Source organism: Zootoca vivipara, chromosome 5 (assembly GCF_965207765.1).
Source record: "Zootoca vivipara chromosome 5, rZooViv2.hap1.1, whole genome shotgun sequence".
NCBI classification, from domain to species: Eukaryota; Metazoa; Chordata; class Lepidosauria; order Squamata; family Lacertidae; genus Zootoca; species Zootoca vivipara.
The window spans coordinates 50,155,838-50,174,200 of NC_142588.1; the positions used below are offsets into that span (position 1 = coordinate 50,155,838).

The 18,363-nt window shown below is 44.7% G+C and overlaps 1 protein-coding gene across 2 annotated transcripts in view; it reads left to right on the plus strand.

Moving 5' to 3' along the window:
• XPNPEP1 (X-prolyl aminopeptidase 1) overlaps positions 1 to 17,113 on the plus strand; it is a 35,539-nt gene extending 18,426 nt beyond the window's left edge. For both annotated transcript variants that reach the window (XM_035133137.3, XM_088670637.1), the window contains exons 9-21: positions 678 to 759; positions 1,398 to 1,608; positions 3,371 to 3,460; positions 3,701 to 3,751; positions 4,859 to 4,917; positions 6,507 to 6,584; positions 7,730 to 7,801; positions 10,596 to 10,656; positions 11,323 to 11,392; positions 12,520 to 12,693; positions 14,006 to 14,082; positions 15,030 to 15,128; positions 15,847 to 17,113. In XM_035133137.3, the coding sequence (XP_034989028.3) occupies positions 678 to 759; positions 1,398 to 1,608; positions 3,371 to 3,460; positions 3,701 to 3,751; positions 4,859 to 4,917; positions 6,507 to 6,584; positions 7,730 to 7,801; positions 10,596 to 10,656; positions 11,323 to 11,392; positions 12,520 to 12,693; positions 14,006 to 14,082; positions 15,030 to 15,128; positions 15,847 to 15,975 (1,253 nt within the window). In that variant the 3' untranslated portion in view covers positions 15,976 to 17,113. The remainder of the gene's footprint in view (positions 1 to 677; positions 760 to 1,397; positions 1,609 to 3,370; positions 3,461 to 3,700; positions 3,752 to 4,858; positions 4,918 to 6,506; positions 6,585 to 7,729; positions 7,802 to 10,595; positions 10,657 to 11,322; positions 11,393 to 12,519; positions 12,694 to 14,005; positions 14,083 to 15,029; positions 15,129 to 15,846) is intronic.
• The last annotated feature ends 1,250 nt before the right edge of the window (positions 17,114 to 18,363 follow it).

Sequence of the window (18,363 nt, forward strand, 5' to 3'; positions counted from 1 at the left end):
TGGTGTAGCAAAAGGCTTGTGATCTCCTCTCTGGGAGCCTGTCTTGGCTTAGTGTGATATGTGAGACCAGTCTCAGTCTCTAGAGACAGATGTGAGTAATACCTGGATTTTACATTTTCAATAATAAGGAGTGAGCCGCTGAACCATTGGATGTTCTTTTGTTTTCATTTATCCTGCAACCTGCAGGATATCCTGCAACCTGCACAGCACCTCGATTACATTTCTTATCTCTTGGTTGCAAGGCTGAAACCAATGCAGACTTTATGGCTTCGATACCAGCCATGTTCCCTCTCCACCATCCCACTCCTCCTGCTTTGCTTCCCTCATCCTCCAGCCCGATAAAGCGATCTGGAGACCTTGAAAGTTTGCTCGCTATTTTGTGGGTGGTCCTAATAAATAGAGGGCCCCGCTGTGGATTTTCCACTTTTTCCTTATGGTCCAACTTGGCTTCCTTTGTACTTGGCTTGTCTTATTTTCATGTTACCAAAAGATCTTCCTTGTGCGTAGTCTGGACCTCTAATGCCATCTTGTGGCAAAAGCCCCTTATTGTTCATTTAAGTGGTTGTGTTGCATCTCACTATGGATGGCGCTTCCCCCCGCTGCTTTCTTTAAAAAAGAAAGTAATGTTGAATTCTAACCAGGTTCGTGACACCGTCTTCTCCTTCCTTATTTTTTAGGGCTCTTTAATCTCAGAGGCTCGGATGTTGAGTACAACCCGGTCTTTTTTGCTTACGCCATCATAGGAGCCAATACAATCAGGTAATGGAAACGGAGGCTTTCTCGTTTATTTTGCTCACATTTACTCTGATGGTCAACATGTGTATATATTTTCCTTGAAAAAACTGATTTGCTGGGTGGGCAGGGACAGCAGGCCTTTAAAAGCAATAGTCTGCAGCCTGTGAAGGGGGAGGAATGGCAGTGAGGTCTGGGGAACTTTGAGTAGGCAGCAGCCCCACAAGGCAGGTGTACCTGCAGAGACATTACTGTCCATCTAGATCTCCCCTGACCTCGCTGCCACCTCACTCTGCTCCTTCCTATGGTAGCACTACCATATGTTTTTCACCTTTAAGAAAGTCTGTGCCCAAATGACCAGTATCCTGCTGCTGAGACCTGGAGAGCCAGCGTGGTGTAGTGGTTAGAGTGTTGGACTAAAGCCTGGGAGACCGGGGTTCAAATCCCCACTTGGCCATGAAGGGTGACCTTGGGCTAGTCACTCAGGATTGTTGTGGGGATTGAATGAGGAGGCAGAGAACCATGTACGGCACCTTGATCTCTTTGGCGAAAAGGCGAGATGCAAATGGAATAAATAAAACGTTGTTCAATCATTCACTCTTTATTTGTGTGTCCCGCAAGGCTCAGGCTGCTTTTCTTTCTCTCTCTCCAATATATTCCTCTAGGTTGTTCATTGACGGTGATCGGATATCCGACCCAGGCGTGAGAGAGCATCTGTTTCTGGACTCTGCTCAGGACCCTGAGTTCAGCATCCAAGTGCTGCCGTACGACTCCATCCTGACCGTTCTGAAGTCCATCTGCGACACCCTTTCTCCCCATGAGAAAGTTTGGCTCAGTGACAAAGCCAGCTATGCCCTGACCCAGGCCATCCCCAAGGTCCGTAGGCTTTGGCAAGGCAGCAAATTCCTCTACCCCCCCCCCCAGCTCAGGTCTGCCGCTATGCACTTCCACTCGGGGCGGATGCTTCCAAGCTTCCTTCCATGTGGGGCTGTTGCAGGCCTCATGCCCTCTGCTGCAACGTGGCTTTGAAACCCAAGCCAAGCTCTCCATGGGTTGCTTACGACCCCTGTGGCAGGAGGAAATGACTAACTCATTAAAAGAATTTATCTGAAAAAGTGCCAGATTAGAATAAGGCAGGGATTTGGGGAAAAATTGGCCCTGCAGCAACCCCCCCCCTACTTTTTGCTGATTGGGCTGGAAAACATTCTAGTAGAGAGGAATAAAGAGGTTTTTTTCTCATTGTTTTGTGGGGGGACGGGGCAACGACACAACAGCCTCTTCTGGCTTTCTGTGGGGAGGCTGTGACAAAACGCACCATCAGACTTACTGTTATCCCACGTGAGGCATTTTTCTTCTTCACCTGTATGTAGAAAATGAATATAGAAACCTCCATTAGCTAGAGCAGTGGTAGCTCTTGTGGTGCCATCAGATGGCGTTGAACTCCAAGTCCCCTCCTCCCTGGCCATTGGCCATGGTGGTGGGGGCTCATGGAAGTTGGAGTCCAACCACACGTAGAAGGCTACCCTGGGCTGCAGGAGCGTGCCTTCTGTTTGAAATGGGCTCTCCTTTTTTCTTTTGCTATCTGTGCTGTGTTAGGTAGCTTAATGTATGGACTCAGAGTGCAAGAAGATTCTAAGGTGCTTTTAGCTCAGTGCCACATGTATATGGCAGTGTTTTGGCACAGTCCGCAATGTTCTCTGAGACCAGACTTTGCCCTGCTTCCTGCTCATAAAGTGGCTTGCACAGAGCTGGAGACTTTCCAGAGAGAACTATAGGCAGATGTGTGTCTGCTTCATAGAATTGTAGAGGGACCACACAGATCATCTAGCCCATCCCCCTGCAATGTAGGAATCATATCTAAATAGATCCATGGAATTGAAGACTTCAAATGGACCATCTCCTGAAGGACTTAGAACAGTCCGAGCAGAATTTGGGGGGGGGGGGGAATGACTGTAAAAGGTGCAGGAAAGGGCATGCAAAATGCTCTGGTGGTCCCTTGTAAGGAAAGGCTACACTTTGCCTTTCATGCAGACAGAAGATTATAAAGGATGCTTTTGGCTTGCATGCATCCTTTCTCTCTGGTCCCTCAGCCTTGGAAGGATACGAAGATGCAGCTGAGCCACTTCAGCTTAGTGGCCAGACAACTCCAGGGCCAGCAGGCAGTTTGGGCTCTGTGAGGGACAGAAGTTACAGGCAAGTCCCTCCCATCTTAAGTAGCAGCTCGTCACCCAGCGCGAGTGCTAGTGGAGAGGGAGAGGTCTCCAGCGGAGACTCAGGAAGTGGTGACCGAGGCTCAGGCAAGGTAGCGGAGCCCATGCCCAGTGTGGGAAGGGAAGTGGGAGGCAAGGGAAGAAGGCCGATCCCGCCGACCCCAGAATTGCGCAGGAAACGACGGGGGCGGAGATTCAGTATGCCTAGACTACTTTGCTGGAAGAAAACGCGCGAATCTCCATTCGGAGGTTCTGACCCCTAACTGACAACATGTACATAGTACTGTTCTGCACTGTAAATAATCAACACTAAATAAAAGAATGAAAAGACAACGCCTGGAGGAGTCGTTACTCTAGAGTAGCCGCTACAGCGCCTGTGACAGGCTCCTTGCCAAATTATATCTTTTCTTTTTTCTTTTTGGTCTTAGGATCACCGCTACCTCACCCCCTACACTCCCATATGCATTGCAAAAGCAGTGAAGAATGCAGCAGAGTCAGAAGGCATGAGGAGAGCTCACGTAAGTGACCTGCCCAGTTGAGTGGCTCTTTTCTGTTTCAAAGCTGCAAATTATTAATTCTACTGAACTCTGCGATAGCTTTTATGAAGTGCAGAAGTTTTTGGTTGGAAGTAGAAATGTCGTCCTTTTGCTACTGCCTACTAATATATTTCTTCCATTAAATTTTTTCAGTGGGTTATTCCATACAGGTGTATTTCATCCATCCCTTTACCTTGTTTCTTTTTCTCCTTTTATTAACAGATTAAGGATGCTGTGGCCTTGTGTGAGTTATTTAACTGGCTGGAGAAGGAGGTATGGTTTTATAGATTTTAACTGAGAGAAGACTGTTACTGTATAATAGAAGATTGAATGAATATCAGCTTTAGTAGTGCTCATGCTAACTGATTACTATGGCCTAGAGGGAGGGAGAAAGCCAGTTAGACTTGTAGGGGCTGTGAGGGCTGTTCCTATTTCCACCTTGAGAGGGAATGATGACTTTTGGAGACTGTTCTTGCTTGCCTTATGCATTGGCTTGCATACAGAAGAAAAAATCGTGGCAGAGATTGTAATAGTGGAATGTTATTGGAAAGCACCAAATTCTTTTCTGTTTTTTTTTAATATGCCGTAATAGTTTTCTTACAATGGCCATGTTCAGATATCACACTAAACTATGGTGCTTAGCACTACGTAAATGGGCCTGCGTTAGCCTTGGATTCAAACACTTTCCCCTCGCTCTGCTTTTCCAGTGCAGCCACATGGAGGGGATCAGAAGCGTTTGCTGCTGTTTGTCACCAATCACAGCTTAGTGTAATGTCCAAACTCAAGCAAAATGTGTCTAGTCTTAACCATGGTTTATTTAAAGAAGCCAACTTTGGGAATCAATCTTTAAAGCTGGTTTCAATATAACATTGTTAAGATTAGCCACAGTTTTAAGTTTCCAAGGTAATGCTAATATTCAATAGCTGTAGTCTACTGAGTTCCTGCCAACCTAGCAGTTCGAAAGCACGTCAAAGTACAAGTAGATAAATAGGTACCACTCCAGCGGGAAGGTAAACAGCATTTCCATGCGCTGCTCTGGTTCGCCAGAAGCGGCTTAGTCATGCTGGCCACATGACCTGGAAGCTTTCCGCCGGCTCCCTTGGCCAGTAAAGCGAGATGAGCACCGCAACCCCAGAGTCGTCCGCGACTGGACCTAATGGTCAGAAGTCCCTTTTACCTTTACTGAGGACCAAGTACTGTTGGTTTAGCCACTGCTAATGTCGGTGAGCCCTGATATTGATGCCCAAGGATAGCATGGAGGGATGGGGAGTCAACAGTGGCCTCAAAAGGAAAAGAGAGGGTGACTGGGAAAAATCCCATGAAGGCTACAACACGCTGTGTTTCCATTGTTGTTTACCAGGCTGCAATCTTTTCTATTAGGTTCCCAAAGGGAATATCACTGAAATAACAGCAGCAGATAAAGCAGAGGAGTTCCGTAGGTAAGAAGAAAGACAGATGTGGGCAATCTCTGGGCCATCATAGTCCCTGAAGTTTTATATAGACTTTGGGGGAAACGGAGTCCATTTGTTTTATTGGGAGGCTGCGGAAATGAGGGTTCTGTCTTCCAAGGCAGGCAGTTTAAAGAAGAACAAACTTTTAGGAACATAAGAGCCTGCTGGCTCAACCTCACAGTGACTAGCTAGATAACTGTAGGAAAGCCACAACCTGGACCTGAGCATAAGACACTTTTATCCCACAGTTTCCAGCACCTGGCATTCACAGGTGTGGCTGCCTCCTGGAGGCAGAGCATAGCCATCATGGCTAGGAGTCATGGATAGGCTTATCCTTCATGAATTTGCCGAACCCTCTTTTAAAGCCATCCAAGTCGGTGGCTGCCACTGCCTCCTGTGGGAGTGAGTTGTGCTGCATGAAGAAGTACTTTCATTTGCCTGTCCTGAATCTTCCAACATTTGGCTTGATTGGATGTCCACAAATTGTTACGAGAGAGGGTCCTTGCCCTGCATCATTTTATGATCAAACTGGTGCCCTGTCTGCTTGTTTGTCTTGCCTGGTTTCATAACTCTCTTAAACAAGCTCAGAACAAGATTGTGCAGTTCTTGACCTTCAGGCTTATTCATCACATAGAATACTGTGCATGTCATTTTGGCCAAACAAAGTCAATCCTGTATCTAAGACCAGATTGGTAAACTTGGCTAGGTAATCTGCTGTGCATGATGTGGGGAAAGTACACCAACTCAGTATATTTCAGTACTCTATCTCAGTGTTTCCCAACCTTGTGCCTCCAGATGTTTTCGGACTACAATTCCCATCATTCCTGACCACTGGTCTTGCTAGCTAGGGATCATGGGAGTTGTAGTCCCAAAACATCTGGAGGCACAAGGTTGGGAAACACTGCTCTAGCTAATACTTTTTTGGATGAACTGAGTATAGAGCATGCTCTGGTTTGAGATCACCACTAGTCCAGTTCCCAACCTTCTTTTTTGGGTGGTAAAATAGGATGCTTCTTTACAACACACCATCACACCATTGGTCCATCTAGCGCAATATTGTCTGTACAGAACTGCAGTGCGTCTCCAAGTTTTTAGGGGGCATTCCCAACCTTACCTGCAGATGCTGAGGATTGAACCTGGGACCTCCTGCATGAAGAGCATATGCTCTACCACTGAGCTACAGCCCTTCCCCATACTTTAGGTTTGATGTCCACTGTCTTGCTAGAACAACTAGAGCAAGTTTTGGCCCAAATGGTTAATCAAGACAAATTGCAGGCTGACTCACCAGGCTGATCGTGAATGATGAAATCTCAATGAAGGGCAATGGCAGAAGATGAAAACCTTTGTTGTCCTCATCCTTTGAGAGTCAGGATGTCTCCTTGCTATAGAAGTTCTAAATCAGGCATAGGCAACCTTGGCTCTCCAGATGTTTTGGAACTACAACTCCCATGATCCCTAGCTAACAGGGCCAGTGGTCAGGGATCATGGGAATTGTAGTTCCAAAACGTCTGGAGAGCCAAGGTTGCCTATGCCTGTTCTAAATGCACCTTTGCTCATGAAATTTATCTCTTTTTCAGCCAGCAAGAGAACTTTGTCGACTTGAGCTTTGCTACAATTTCAAGTACAGGCCCAAACGGTGCTATCATTCACTACAAGTAAGTAAGAGCAACAGAGTCCTTGCACTTGACCCTTCACTACATAGTTGGAAGAACCTAGAGCACCATCATGCTAGTGTCTCGCTGCTTAGTCTAGATTAGGAAATGTTCACTACTGTTAACCTTCAAGTTGGTTTCTATGACCAAATCTTTTCTCCAGGATCCCAGTGCACCTGGCGTGGTCCCCATGCTATCTGAGGCTTAATTGAACTTCAGGGAATCACGTCAGTTGATGTTATTTTCCATCTAGTGATATAAATAGAGTTTATGGTTGAAGCAGCAGAACAATGTATCTTGTTCCATAACCATCTACTGTGGATGTCCAAATTGTTTTCAGGCTGTTGGCTTCATGAAGATTGGTTGTCCCTGTCTGGCTAGCTTCCTGGTTTTTTCAAATTTACTAATGAGAGAGTTTGAGGGGCGGAGTCATTGTGGAGGGCTGAGGTTATTTGCTGCCGCAGAATGCAGAGACTAGAGGATTTTGGTTTGTCCTTTACAAGTTTCTCAGGGGTTGCATGATGTTGAGGCTGGAAGCGGTTTTTTTTAAAAAAAGAAAAATTCTTGACATTCACTGATTCAGTGAAAAAGTCAACCTTGTCCCAAAGTGCAGCTTTCAGTGCAAAAACTGATAACTCTGCAGAATTCAGCACAACCCTAGTTGAAATAACGGTTGAATGAAGTGGAAATACATGCAAATATCTTACTTTATCTATAAAAAATTATTTGAAGGGTTGGGATATTTCTTGGTGGCTCATAGACCTGTCTCCTGTCAGCTGTAGAATTTTCAATAGAGAATCATGTGATCAACAAGTAGGTGTAGATAACAAACTCTTCCAGCCTTCTGATCGTCATTGTGAATGTGCTTCCACCACCAAAGATTGTGATGCTATACAGCCTCTCATATAATTTAGAATAGTAAACACATGCTGTACAATGCTGAAGTTGCCCCTCAGACACATGAAGCTGACCTAAATGGGCAGCTGATTTGATCTAACAATCCATGACAATTTACTAAGGACAAATAAACTTGGCCCAGAGTTCATAATTTAATTGTATGATTGAAGGAATAACTTGTAATTCAGCCTGTTTTCACTTGCTGGTTTCAATGAAAAGGTGAGACAAATCATTTTTGTTTTATTGAATAGGCCTACACCTGAGACAAATAGGACTTTATCCATGAATGAAATCTACCTCCTGGATTCTGGGGCTCAGTACAGGTAAATGAAGCTTATATGCTACTTCACATTGGTGAACCTACCTACACTAAATCAAATCCCACCTCAGATATATATTTGGTATGGGAAAAGACACAACCTTAAACTTGTTTCAGATAAACACCATGGAGAAAATATGAGTCATAGCAGTACTATTCTGGCAAGTTGGGGGGCCGTGCAGTTGCCTTTTGCTTTGAAATAGCATTATTTCACATACAGTATCATTTTTTTATTTAGGCTTAGAGCGAGTGGCTTGCTTAAGGCAACCTAGTGTGCTTGCAGAGGTGAGATCCAAAAGCTTACAGAAGGGGACTTGCAGAATCACATCATATCTTAGCCACAGCAGCATTGAAGATGAAAACTATTTTGTTCAGCAAGGAATGGAGCAGACCTGATCTGTGGATGCAAATGGCTTCTTTAGAACTGGGATGGGGAACTTGCGGCCCTCCAGATGTTGTTGGACTACAACTCCCATTATCCTTGACCACTGGCCGTGCTGGCTGATGGGAACTGCAGGCCCATAGCATCTAAAGGGTCACAGGTTTTCCCATCCTGGCTTTAGAGGTTTGCCATTTTTGTTTTTTTGAAATTCTAATGGGCCCCTGAATGGGAACTATGGGCAGAAAACTTGTACAATGAGAGCCTTCTTCTCAGGCAGCCTAATTATCGGCTTCCTCGGTGCCACAATGTGAAGCAGCCGCTTGAATATAATGAGTTATGCATCCATGACATTCTCCAGGCTGTGGGGCAGCAGGGCTGAACTGGCTGATGTTGCAAAGTTAACTTGAGTGTTTTTAAAGTCATGTGCTAGGGCAGAGTGCCTGGAGAGAGACTTTGCACAAATCTCTCCCCCCCCCCCAAGACATTCTCAGGGTCCTGCTTAACTCCTGTTAATGTCAACAGAGGTTGTGGAAAATAATTTATGGGGGATTGTGCTCTTTATTTTAAAAAGTATGGATAATTTGGGAATTCTCAGAGAGATACAGATTCCTTGACTTTTTTTCAACACAGTACATATAGATGCTTGAACAAAGCTCCATGACCTGTAGGACCATAGAGACGAAGGAGGCTTCCTTGGTCAATGATCCCAACCCATTAGATAGAATTTCTTGATGAACTTGAAAACCTACTTTGCACCGGGGACGTTTAATGAAATTAAGCGTGCATTGCACTTTCTGAACTCCCATCTTTCAGACTCTAAGGATTTTCCACTGTACCTGCCTCCCCACCCCGTTTTAAAGTGTTGCTTAACACCCAGCCTGCAGAAGAAGTTCTGGAGAACTTGAAACATTTGCTCACTCCTTTGGGACAGGGTAGAGGAGTTATGCAGGGGTCCTGATAGCTTTCAACCCCCATGGATCAATAGAAATCCTGCTTGACTGGCTCTGAATACTTCCCCAAGCATTGCTCACATGCTCTCCAACTCGCTTTCCCTAGTGCTACCCTCAGAAGGTTGATTCTTGTTCCTTTGTGCTGCATGCACAGAGCTGCAGGATGCACATTTTGCCCTGATTTTTACTGGATTGGCAGTATTTATTTCCCCTGTTTTTGTTGGTTTGCCGTAAGGAAGTGTGTCCTGCTTTTCTCATCCTCTGAAACATGCCCCACAGTACCAAATTATGTATCATTTATGAAACACAGCATCCCAGAGCCTTGAGTTGCATCCAGTGACTTCAGTTTGTCCGCTGGCAGAGCTAGCGGGGAGGCAAAGGTCGTTTAGTACAATCTCTTGCGCTGGAGCCAAATCCTTTGTACCTCAGCTTTCCGAACAGCTTGCCCTGTGCAGAGACAACAATGCAGATGGTTATCCAGATTGGAATGTTCCATAAGCAGAGAGCAGGAGGAACCAACGGACACCAGCGCCGGGATAGCTAGAGGGATAACAGAATAGATTTGTTGGAAGAGAGTTCATTTCCTCTGAGCTACAGTTACAGATTCCGCTTGACATCTCTCCAGTGGCCTTCCAGTCTGTGAAAGCTTACTTGAGCGTGCATTAACTAGAGCAAAGCTGGGATAGGGCTGGAGCCAGCTTCTAGAAGCTGCATTTTTTTTTAAAAAAAGTTGAGCATCTTTTAAAAAAAACAGCATAACTACTGTAAATAGATTATACTTTGAGTTGTGGCAGAAGACACCTGGATGTCCATTGGCTAGCTGATACCTTATCTCCGGAGGGTGGGAGAAACCATCTGCTTTGGGGGTCTCTAATTGGGAGATCTCTTACTAGCAGGTCACAGCAGCCATGACCAATTACCCCTCTTGTTATTCCACCCTCTGTAGGCATAACTAGTCCTTCCTCTGCCCAGTGAACTTCTGCCAGTTGATTGCTATTTCTGCACTTTAGATTCAAGTGTGAGCTGATTGGTGGGCAATGGTCTCCTGGTGTTTCTTGATCTTGACCTATTTCATAGCCTATTTCGATGTGACCCAGCAAGACCAGCAATGCCCATTCTTGTTACAGCTGAGCCTTGCCCACTGCAGAACGCTTGGAAGAAGCTCACAAAATTTTGCATTAGGCTGGCTACAGCTTAAAGTATATTCTTGCCTTTTCTGGGAAGTGCCATAGCTCAGTGTTAGAGCATCTGCTTTGCCTGCAGAAGATCCCAGCTTCAATCCCCAGGATATCCAGGCAGGACAGGGAGAGACCCCTGACTGAAACCCTTAGGAGTTGTTGCCAGTCAGTGTAGACATTACTGAACTAGATGGACCAATGCTTAGACTCGGGATAACGCAACAGTCTATGCTTCCACCTTTCCCTTTTGTTGGTTAGAATATGTTTTTCTCTTTCTCTTTATGGAAGGGACGGGACTACAGATGTGACAAGGACCATGCATTTTGGCACCCCAACAGCTTATGAAAAGGTATGCAAGAATTTGGTTTTCATCGTTGATTCCCCCAACTGGGTTGCCTTAGGCAATTTTTGATACAATTAAGCACTGTAGGTTCGTATGTGTGCAGATTTCACTTACTACAATGGACTGTGAGACAATCAAGTAGCTCTGCTTGACACCAAACTCCCCCTGAAAGTCAAGGGTGGCCTTATTGTTCCTGGGCGCCTGCAGCAACTCTCTCCCCCCCCCCCCCCGGTTGTACCTATCCATCGGAAACCTTTTGAAAGTTTAGTTTGGTGGCATTATTTTTTCATAATCAAAACCACCTGAATATTTATAGAAGCAGCGTTTTCTCCAAAAAGGGGGTGGGGCAGATGTTCTGGGTGCCAATGTGTACAAGAGCCAATTAAAACACCCGTGGGTGTAGTCCACATGTAGCCTGAACATCCAAGCTCTGACCACTGCTAGAAATTGTTCTTTATTTCACCCCTCCATCCCTGCACACACCCATCTTAGGGAGATGAGATATACACTACTGGTCGCTTTTACTATCAAATGGAGCTGCTGCTTCAAATTTATTGGCAGATCCCAGCGCAGAATTTCATTAATGCACTTGTTCTAGGTTGCAAGTGACTTGTGGGTCAGGCCTTCCAATGCACGGCTCTGTTTTGTTCATAGTCTTCCCTTTCCTTCCAGGAGTGTTTTACCTATGTGCTGAAGGGTCACATAGCTGTCAGCGCAGCCATATTCCCCAACGGGACCAAAGGTTGGTCATCTTCACTTTCCTCTTCTTCAGCTGGAGTGGCACTCAGAATCGGATCTGTGTTTTCTTTGTTATCTAGTCATCAGGCCTTTACGAGGGAAGGGTTTAACGATGTGGAACTACACACCCGTGTAAAAGTAACTTAGGATGAATAGAATTGCCACAGACCCAGATCAAGTATATATACACAATCTAAAGAAACTTAAAACTAAAATTTAATATTTCCCTAGCAAATCACAACAATCCCCCTTTAAAAATGGGGTTCCTGTTTTAAAACGTTAAGTAAAATAAAATTGACACCTGAAATTTAAGCCTGAATAAAATTATGTGGAATCTGAATGAAAGAGTGTTAAGAAACTTAGGAAGCCGCCTTCTTTCTATGGAGTCGGACCATTGGTCCATTCAGTTCAGTATTGTCTGCACTGACTGGCTGGCAGGATTTCAGGGAGAATTCTCTCCCAGCCCCGCCTGAGGATGTGGGGGGGGGGACCCTTGGCACACAATGCCAATATTCAAGCACTGGGCTATGGCCTGTTTCCCCTCAATTTACAATTCTGAATGTCTCAGGCAAGACGCAACATTATCCCTTTTAAAAAACGAATAAATTCTGCAAGATTGCAGATAAAAGGGGTATCTGTATTGTTCCCTCAGCACAATACACAAAAGGAAAGGACACGATTATCTACACATCACACAATGGAAACAGAATGTGTGGTCAATTGCTTTATCTGAGAAACTAACTAAGAGAGTATGTGCCCCAATGATGCGACTGATACGGATGATTTTGCTGAAATACGTCACCCCTTTATAAAGTATCCAAATGAACTCTCTGATGACTAGCACCCACTAAATATGCACATAGATTTATGGGGAAATTTGTTGTATGAATCAGTTTTTGTTCTCGGGGAGTGGGAAACCAATTGTTTGGATAATATTATGGTCATGCTTACATCCTGGTTCCCAAGGTGTTGTTTTTTAAAAATCATAGTATATAAAGGACAGTATAAAATTGTGTGCACGTCTTTTTCAACCTGCAAGTTCAGGATACAACCGCCAGAAATAATGCTGCTTGCTTTCTGCTCAGTTTGTTGATATATTGTGGACCCGCAACTTCCTTTTGTGACTTGTAGGTCACCTCCTGGACTCTTTTGCACGCTCTGCACTGTGGGACCAAGGCTTAGATTACCTGCATGGCACAGGACACGGAGTTGGGGCTTTCCTAAATGTCCATGAAGGTCCATGTGGCATTAGCTACAAAACCTTTGCAGATGAACCTCTGGAAGCCGGGATGATTGTTTCTGATGGTAATTAATTTATTCCCATTGACTGCAGTGGGACTCGCGACTCTTGTTACATGAACTAGTGTCTTCTGCCTCTTTGGCTTTTAGTATAAGAATTTCATGTGATCCTCTTGGCTCTCTGTGTTGTTGTTTCTGGGAAGGAATGGCAGGATGGCACCTCTCCAGTACTTAAATATCAACCATGATTATATTAATACTTAGCATTTATATAGTGCTTGCAAGTGTCCAAATATATTTGAATCACAGACTCGTAGAATTGTAGAGTTGGAAGGGACCACAAGAGTCATCTGGCCCAATCTCTTGCAAGAGTCTCATGCTGTACTGACCGAGCTATCAGTTTGCATGCATTGATCTCAATAATCCTTACATTCCTATAGGGTAGCTCAGTATTATCATCATATCAGGAGCAGCATCAAACAGGCTTTTAACATCTCCTAGCCACCCCCCTCCCAGAAGCACCAGTAACTCCATGATGAAATGAGAAAGAAACAGTTAAACAAACAAGAAATTAGACTTGCTTTGAGGAGGAAGGAAGTCTATTAGAATAGAATAACAATCGGAAATAGAAAATAGGGTAACATAAGTCCATGTGTAAGAGCTTTCAGATTTATGGTTATATGTTTGTCATTTGTTTTGTGTTTTCTTTTAAGTTTGTTTCTTAAGTGTCGTGTGTTTATGTGTTGTAACAAAAAGTTAATAATAATAACCCCATCTCCAGGAAGCTATTGTTTGCTGCTCTGAACTACCAGATGAGCCACTCTCGCTTCATATTATAGATGAGAGCCTGAGAAATGGTGCCTGGGCTCACCTAGCAGTGAGTGAGATTTGAGGCAGGGATGTCCCTTAGCTGTTACGGTAGCAATTGGTCAGCCCAGTATGTATGCGTTAAGGTCTGATTTTGCTGGCACAAGCATTCAGTAGATTTGGTGCACATTATCTCTTCTCCGCCATGTGAATTTTGTGGGGTTTTCAGGCAATATTGCTGTTCAAGGGCTTTGGTTTTGCCCCTGCATTTTTTTTTTTAAAAAAATCACCCATCCTGTTTTCCTTTCTTACGGTGCTGGTATTTTCACCCCCAAGTGCTGCCTCACCAATGCAGCTTCTGTGATCAAGCCATAGAAGAAGGCTTTACTGCTTTTCTCTATGAAAGGTGTAGATGTGCCTTTGGGTGGGAGACGGAAGATTCTTTGACCTCCAAAATCTTCAGGTTGCTTGAACAGAAAAGCTGGGCTTTACTCCCAAGGATGTTAGGGTGTTTGCCCTTTGGGGATTTTTTTTTCCCTAACAGTGTTCCTGGCTAACTTTGTCTCTCCAGAGCCTGGTTATTATGAGGCTGACGCTTTTGGGATCCGAATAGAAAACGTTGTCATAGTCGTTCCTGTTAAAACCAAGGTGAGCAGTTCCTTTGCATGCCTGAGAGGAGCAATGCCTCCTTGCTGTGACTTGTGAGCACAATGTCTTTCCAATAGGGAGTGAACCTGCCTTCTTCCATGTTGTTGGGCATCACGGTCCATCATCCCTCACAACTGGCCATGCTGGCTTGGGCTGATGGCATCTCAAGGGCTACAGGTTCCCCACCAATGATTTAAAAGCCACAGCTTTTCCATCCTTGCAGTGCATGGTTGTTTCTGCCTTCCTGGAAGCTGAAACATAACTTTGGAAAGTATCCTTAATCTTCTATTAACTTTCCTAGTTGCTGATGAAAGGGAGTTTTTACGTAGGAATGAGAAACACAAGAGAACATTGGGTTGAAACATGGTGTTTGGCATAAGACACCACATTCACAACCTTCAGTGGTGTCCAAACGTTTTTCAAAGAGGGCCAGATTTGATGAAGTGAAGGGCTGTGAGGGCCGACCAAAGGGCCAACCTTTTTTTAGGATTGAAGTTGTTGAGCTTTTTATGCTTTTACCCCAAAGTTATTGAACTTTTTTTAGGATTGAAGTTGTTGAGGTTTTTTTTTTAGGATTTTACCCAGGAAATAAACTGCCACAGGGGCCAGATTAAACTGACCGGCAGCCGGATTATGCCCCTGAAATGGACTTTGGTCATGCATTAGGTTACGTGACCGAAAACATTTTTATAAAGGTGGTGAGAAGTCAGTTTTTATGCACCAGGGACAGTTCTCCAGAGGGATGGATGACATGTTTGGATTTGCTTAGTTAAACTCTCTCAGAATATGCCCTTAATGCCACCGTTCTCCAGTTTTCTGTCATCTCATGAAAGCTGGAGGACACCAGAATGGGGAAGGCTGCATTATGGGAAATCTGTGATGGTGAGAGGGGCACTTTTACTCAGCTAGAAGCTTTCTCCAATGACCAGGATATTTTCCCTCCGTAGTATAACTTCAGCAACAGAGGGAGTTTGACGTTTGAGCCTTTGACCCTGGTTCCCATTCAACTCAAAATGATAGACGTTGATTTGCTAACTCCAAAGGAGGTAAGGAAAATAATAACTGTGTTGTAAAACTTGAGGCTTTTACTGTGAGGACTTGAAATGCTTGGTTTTCTCCCCCCTCATTTCCAGACAGGGCAGGTCTTGATGAAAACCTGCATCTTAGTACTTAGTTGTCTTAGTATTTTAGTATTTACAGCCAAACCTGTCATGGTCCATTGCCAAACTTGACAGGATGCTAGTACAAGTGGCACCGTGGTTATTTTGGGGATAGAAGGTGGGAGGGGGAACTCCCAGATTTGCAAATATTTAAGGAACTGAGTATATATCAGGTGAAATTCCAGGGCATTTTTGCCATTGAGGTTGTTCTGTAGTGAGACATTCATAGGTATCTTATACTTGCCATGAAATCAAGAGCTGAAATTTAAAGAGAAACATGCTTGCTGGTACTCTTCCTGCACAGCTTTTCTCTGTGCATCATGGTAGAGGGCATGTAGAGGGCATCATGGCTAGCTGCCTGGAACACTGAACCTTCCACGCTGCAACATTTTGTTGCGGGTTCAGCTTGCCCTCACAATTGCCGTTGACCCCCCCATCCCTCCAAAAGTGATGCACAAGGGACTATTGTATCCAGCTTCTCTTCCCCATAGACAACAATACACAAAGGGCTGCTCTTCACTTCCAACTGTTTGAGCTTTTTAGACATATAATCCCTTTCCCCCTTGCAAGCGGTATTCACAGTGGTGCTCTCCTTTCTCTTTAGTGCGACTGGGTGAACGAGTACCACAGAAAATGCCGAGAGGTGGTCGGGGCAGAGCTCGAGCGGCAAGGACGGCAAGAAGCTCTCCGGTGGCTCATTAGGGAAACGGAGCCCATCTCCAAGATGCTCTAACAGCAGCGCACATTCTCTTTGTGGCGAGAAAGTCATTCCCTTTTACAATTGCAAGTGCAGTATTGGTTCAGCTTTACAATAATATACCATGCCTGGGGAGGGAGAGTGAAGTGGGGGGGGGGGAATGTGAAAACCCTTTCATATCGACCAGTAGAGAACTTGGTGCAGGGGGAGGGTGGGAGTGGGGTTTTTTTTGGGTGGGGAGGGGATTTCTTTCCTTGTGATTCTTTTATTATTATTTTCTTGATAAGGAGCAAAAATAAAGTGGGAGTCTGTATCTTACGGAGAAGATGGGTCAGTGGCGAACAACACGAGGTCACTGAAAACTTGCTGAATCCCTGGATTCTATTGTTTATGGAACCGCCAAGCTTGTGCAGCTGACTGAAAACTACCTGGGAAGTGTGCAACATGATGCAAGTTAACTGTTGCAATGTCCTGCCAAAGCACTGCAGAGAACAGGGCTATGCATCAGGTGGAGGTGTGTAGTAAAATGGGTCTCCTGTTGGGGCCTGAGAACAGGTATTCCCAAGGACCCTGTACTGAAAACTTCCTGCATTTTGCACCTCTCAGAAATGCAGCACAGAGCAGGTTCACATCGTGTTATTTCTTGGCTGCTGTGAAGTGCCCCCACCCCCACCAGCTCAATCCTGTGCATGTGTACTCTGAAGAAAGTTCCACTGTGCTCAGTGGGTCTTACTCCCAGGTAAATGCACAAGGATTTGCTGCCACAGAAGAGAATGTCCAGATAGTCCTGGCTTACCTTGAGCAAAATTATTTTTCAGTGGATGCGGCTGTGTGTCATTGAGCAATAAGTGATGGGAAAAGGTACCTTCTCCTGCAAACCAGCCCCAACTTGCAGTGTCTGTAAGTTGCTTCTTGTGATGAAAATTGTTTTGGACATCTGCGGTGTTTAAGCGTGCAGTATAATGCAATGGGAGCCACTTGGGTCTTTGTTCCCCCCCAGCACTCAGGGTGTGGGCTCCTGGGTGTGACCATTAAGCAAACATTTAGTGTTGAGGTTGGAGAATGTTCAAAAACAGCCTTGTTTTGAGTGAACCTTTTACACGGCTAGGAACATGTCTTTGCTCTACCCGCAAGCAAAATCTGGAAGTGCCAATAAACATCATATACTTCTTTACTGCTGTGTCCAATTTCACAGATTTCTAAAATCCCAAATTTCTGCACTGGGAGCAGGCTGTGGACTCTTAGGCATTTTTTTCTTAATTTAATGCAGTCTGATTGAACAATTTGAGAAGCTTTAGAGGCGGGAGTGAGGGTTTTATTCTTCCTTAGGATCAGAGATCTGAATGTGGGCTGTCCACTCTTTCACTCACGGATTAGAGTGGACATGTCAAAGTTAGATCTGTTTTGTTTATTTGTTAACATTGTTAACTCACCGTCCTCCAAAGAGCTCTGGGGGTTCTGTCAAGTCCACCCTTCAATCCAAAGATAAACATGGTAGCTCTTAATATTTCTGCAAAAAAAAAGTGTTTCAGTTGGGAAGTGGGTGCTGAATTGCTCTTGCCTTGGGCCACTGAACAAATATTCAACATCAAAACTCTACTCCATTCCAGCAACCAGGAGTGCCAGGACAGAGCACACGCGCGCGCGCACACACACACACCTGCCCACAGGTAAATAGGGGAAACAACTTGATGCAAAATATAATTTTTCCTTCCATTTTATCTTCCCAACAACACTTGAGAGGTTGGATAGGCTGGGAAGACAGGTCCAAGGTCATCCAACCAAATAGGGCCATTGCTGTATGGGGATTTGAACTCGGGCCTTCCTCATCCTAGTTAGGCATTTTAACCATTGTATCACCTGGGGTCTCTTTGTACTCCAGACCATGCACTTTCTATTTTATTGAGCCCGGTCTGAATCTTAACAGGAGGACTTACTGCATGGGCGCTAAATAATGAAAAGATGCTCCTAAAATAAGGGCATTCCAGACAAACACTCTTCAAGCAAATCTTTGTTAAGATTCAGTGTCATTAATAAAAAAATGGAAGAGGCTCTCGCAGTCCTTAAGAAGTTAACAGCGACCTGTCTCTTGGTGTATTTCGTCTCATTACTGTTCATGCAGATCCTCTTAACTGTCCCTCACGGTGGCAATTTGCTAGTGCGGCTGCCGTAGTCAGGCCCATATTGGTTCCTACTAATATTAAAACACGTCACTCTCCGAGGCAGGAGTTTGATGGAATTAGACTGGGTTTTGCAATACGGACACAAAGGTGTCACACGATTAAAAGAATCATTAAGAAGTGCTCAGTCATTTTGTGCGAAGAAACAGGCACATCAGAATGAGACAAGACACTCAAAGGCAGATAGGCCTAGTATAAATTTGCAGCACTCTAAAGTGCTGAGGTGAAGATAAAAAAGCAATTC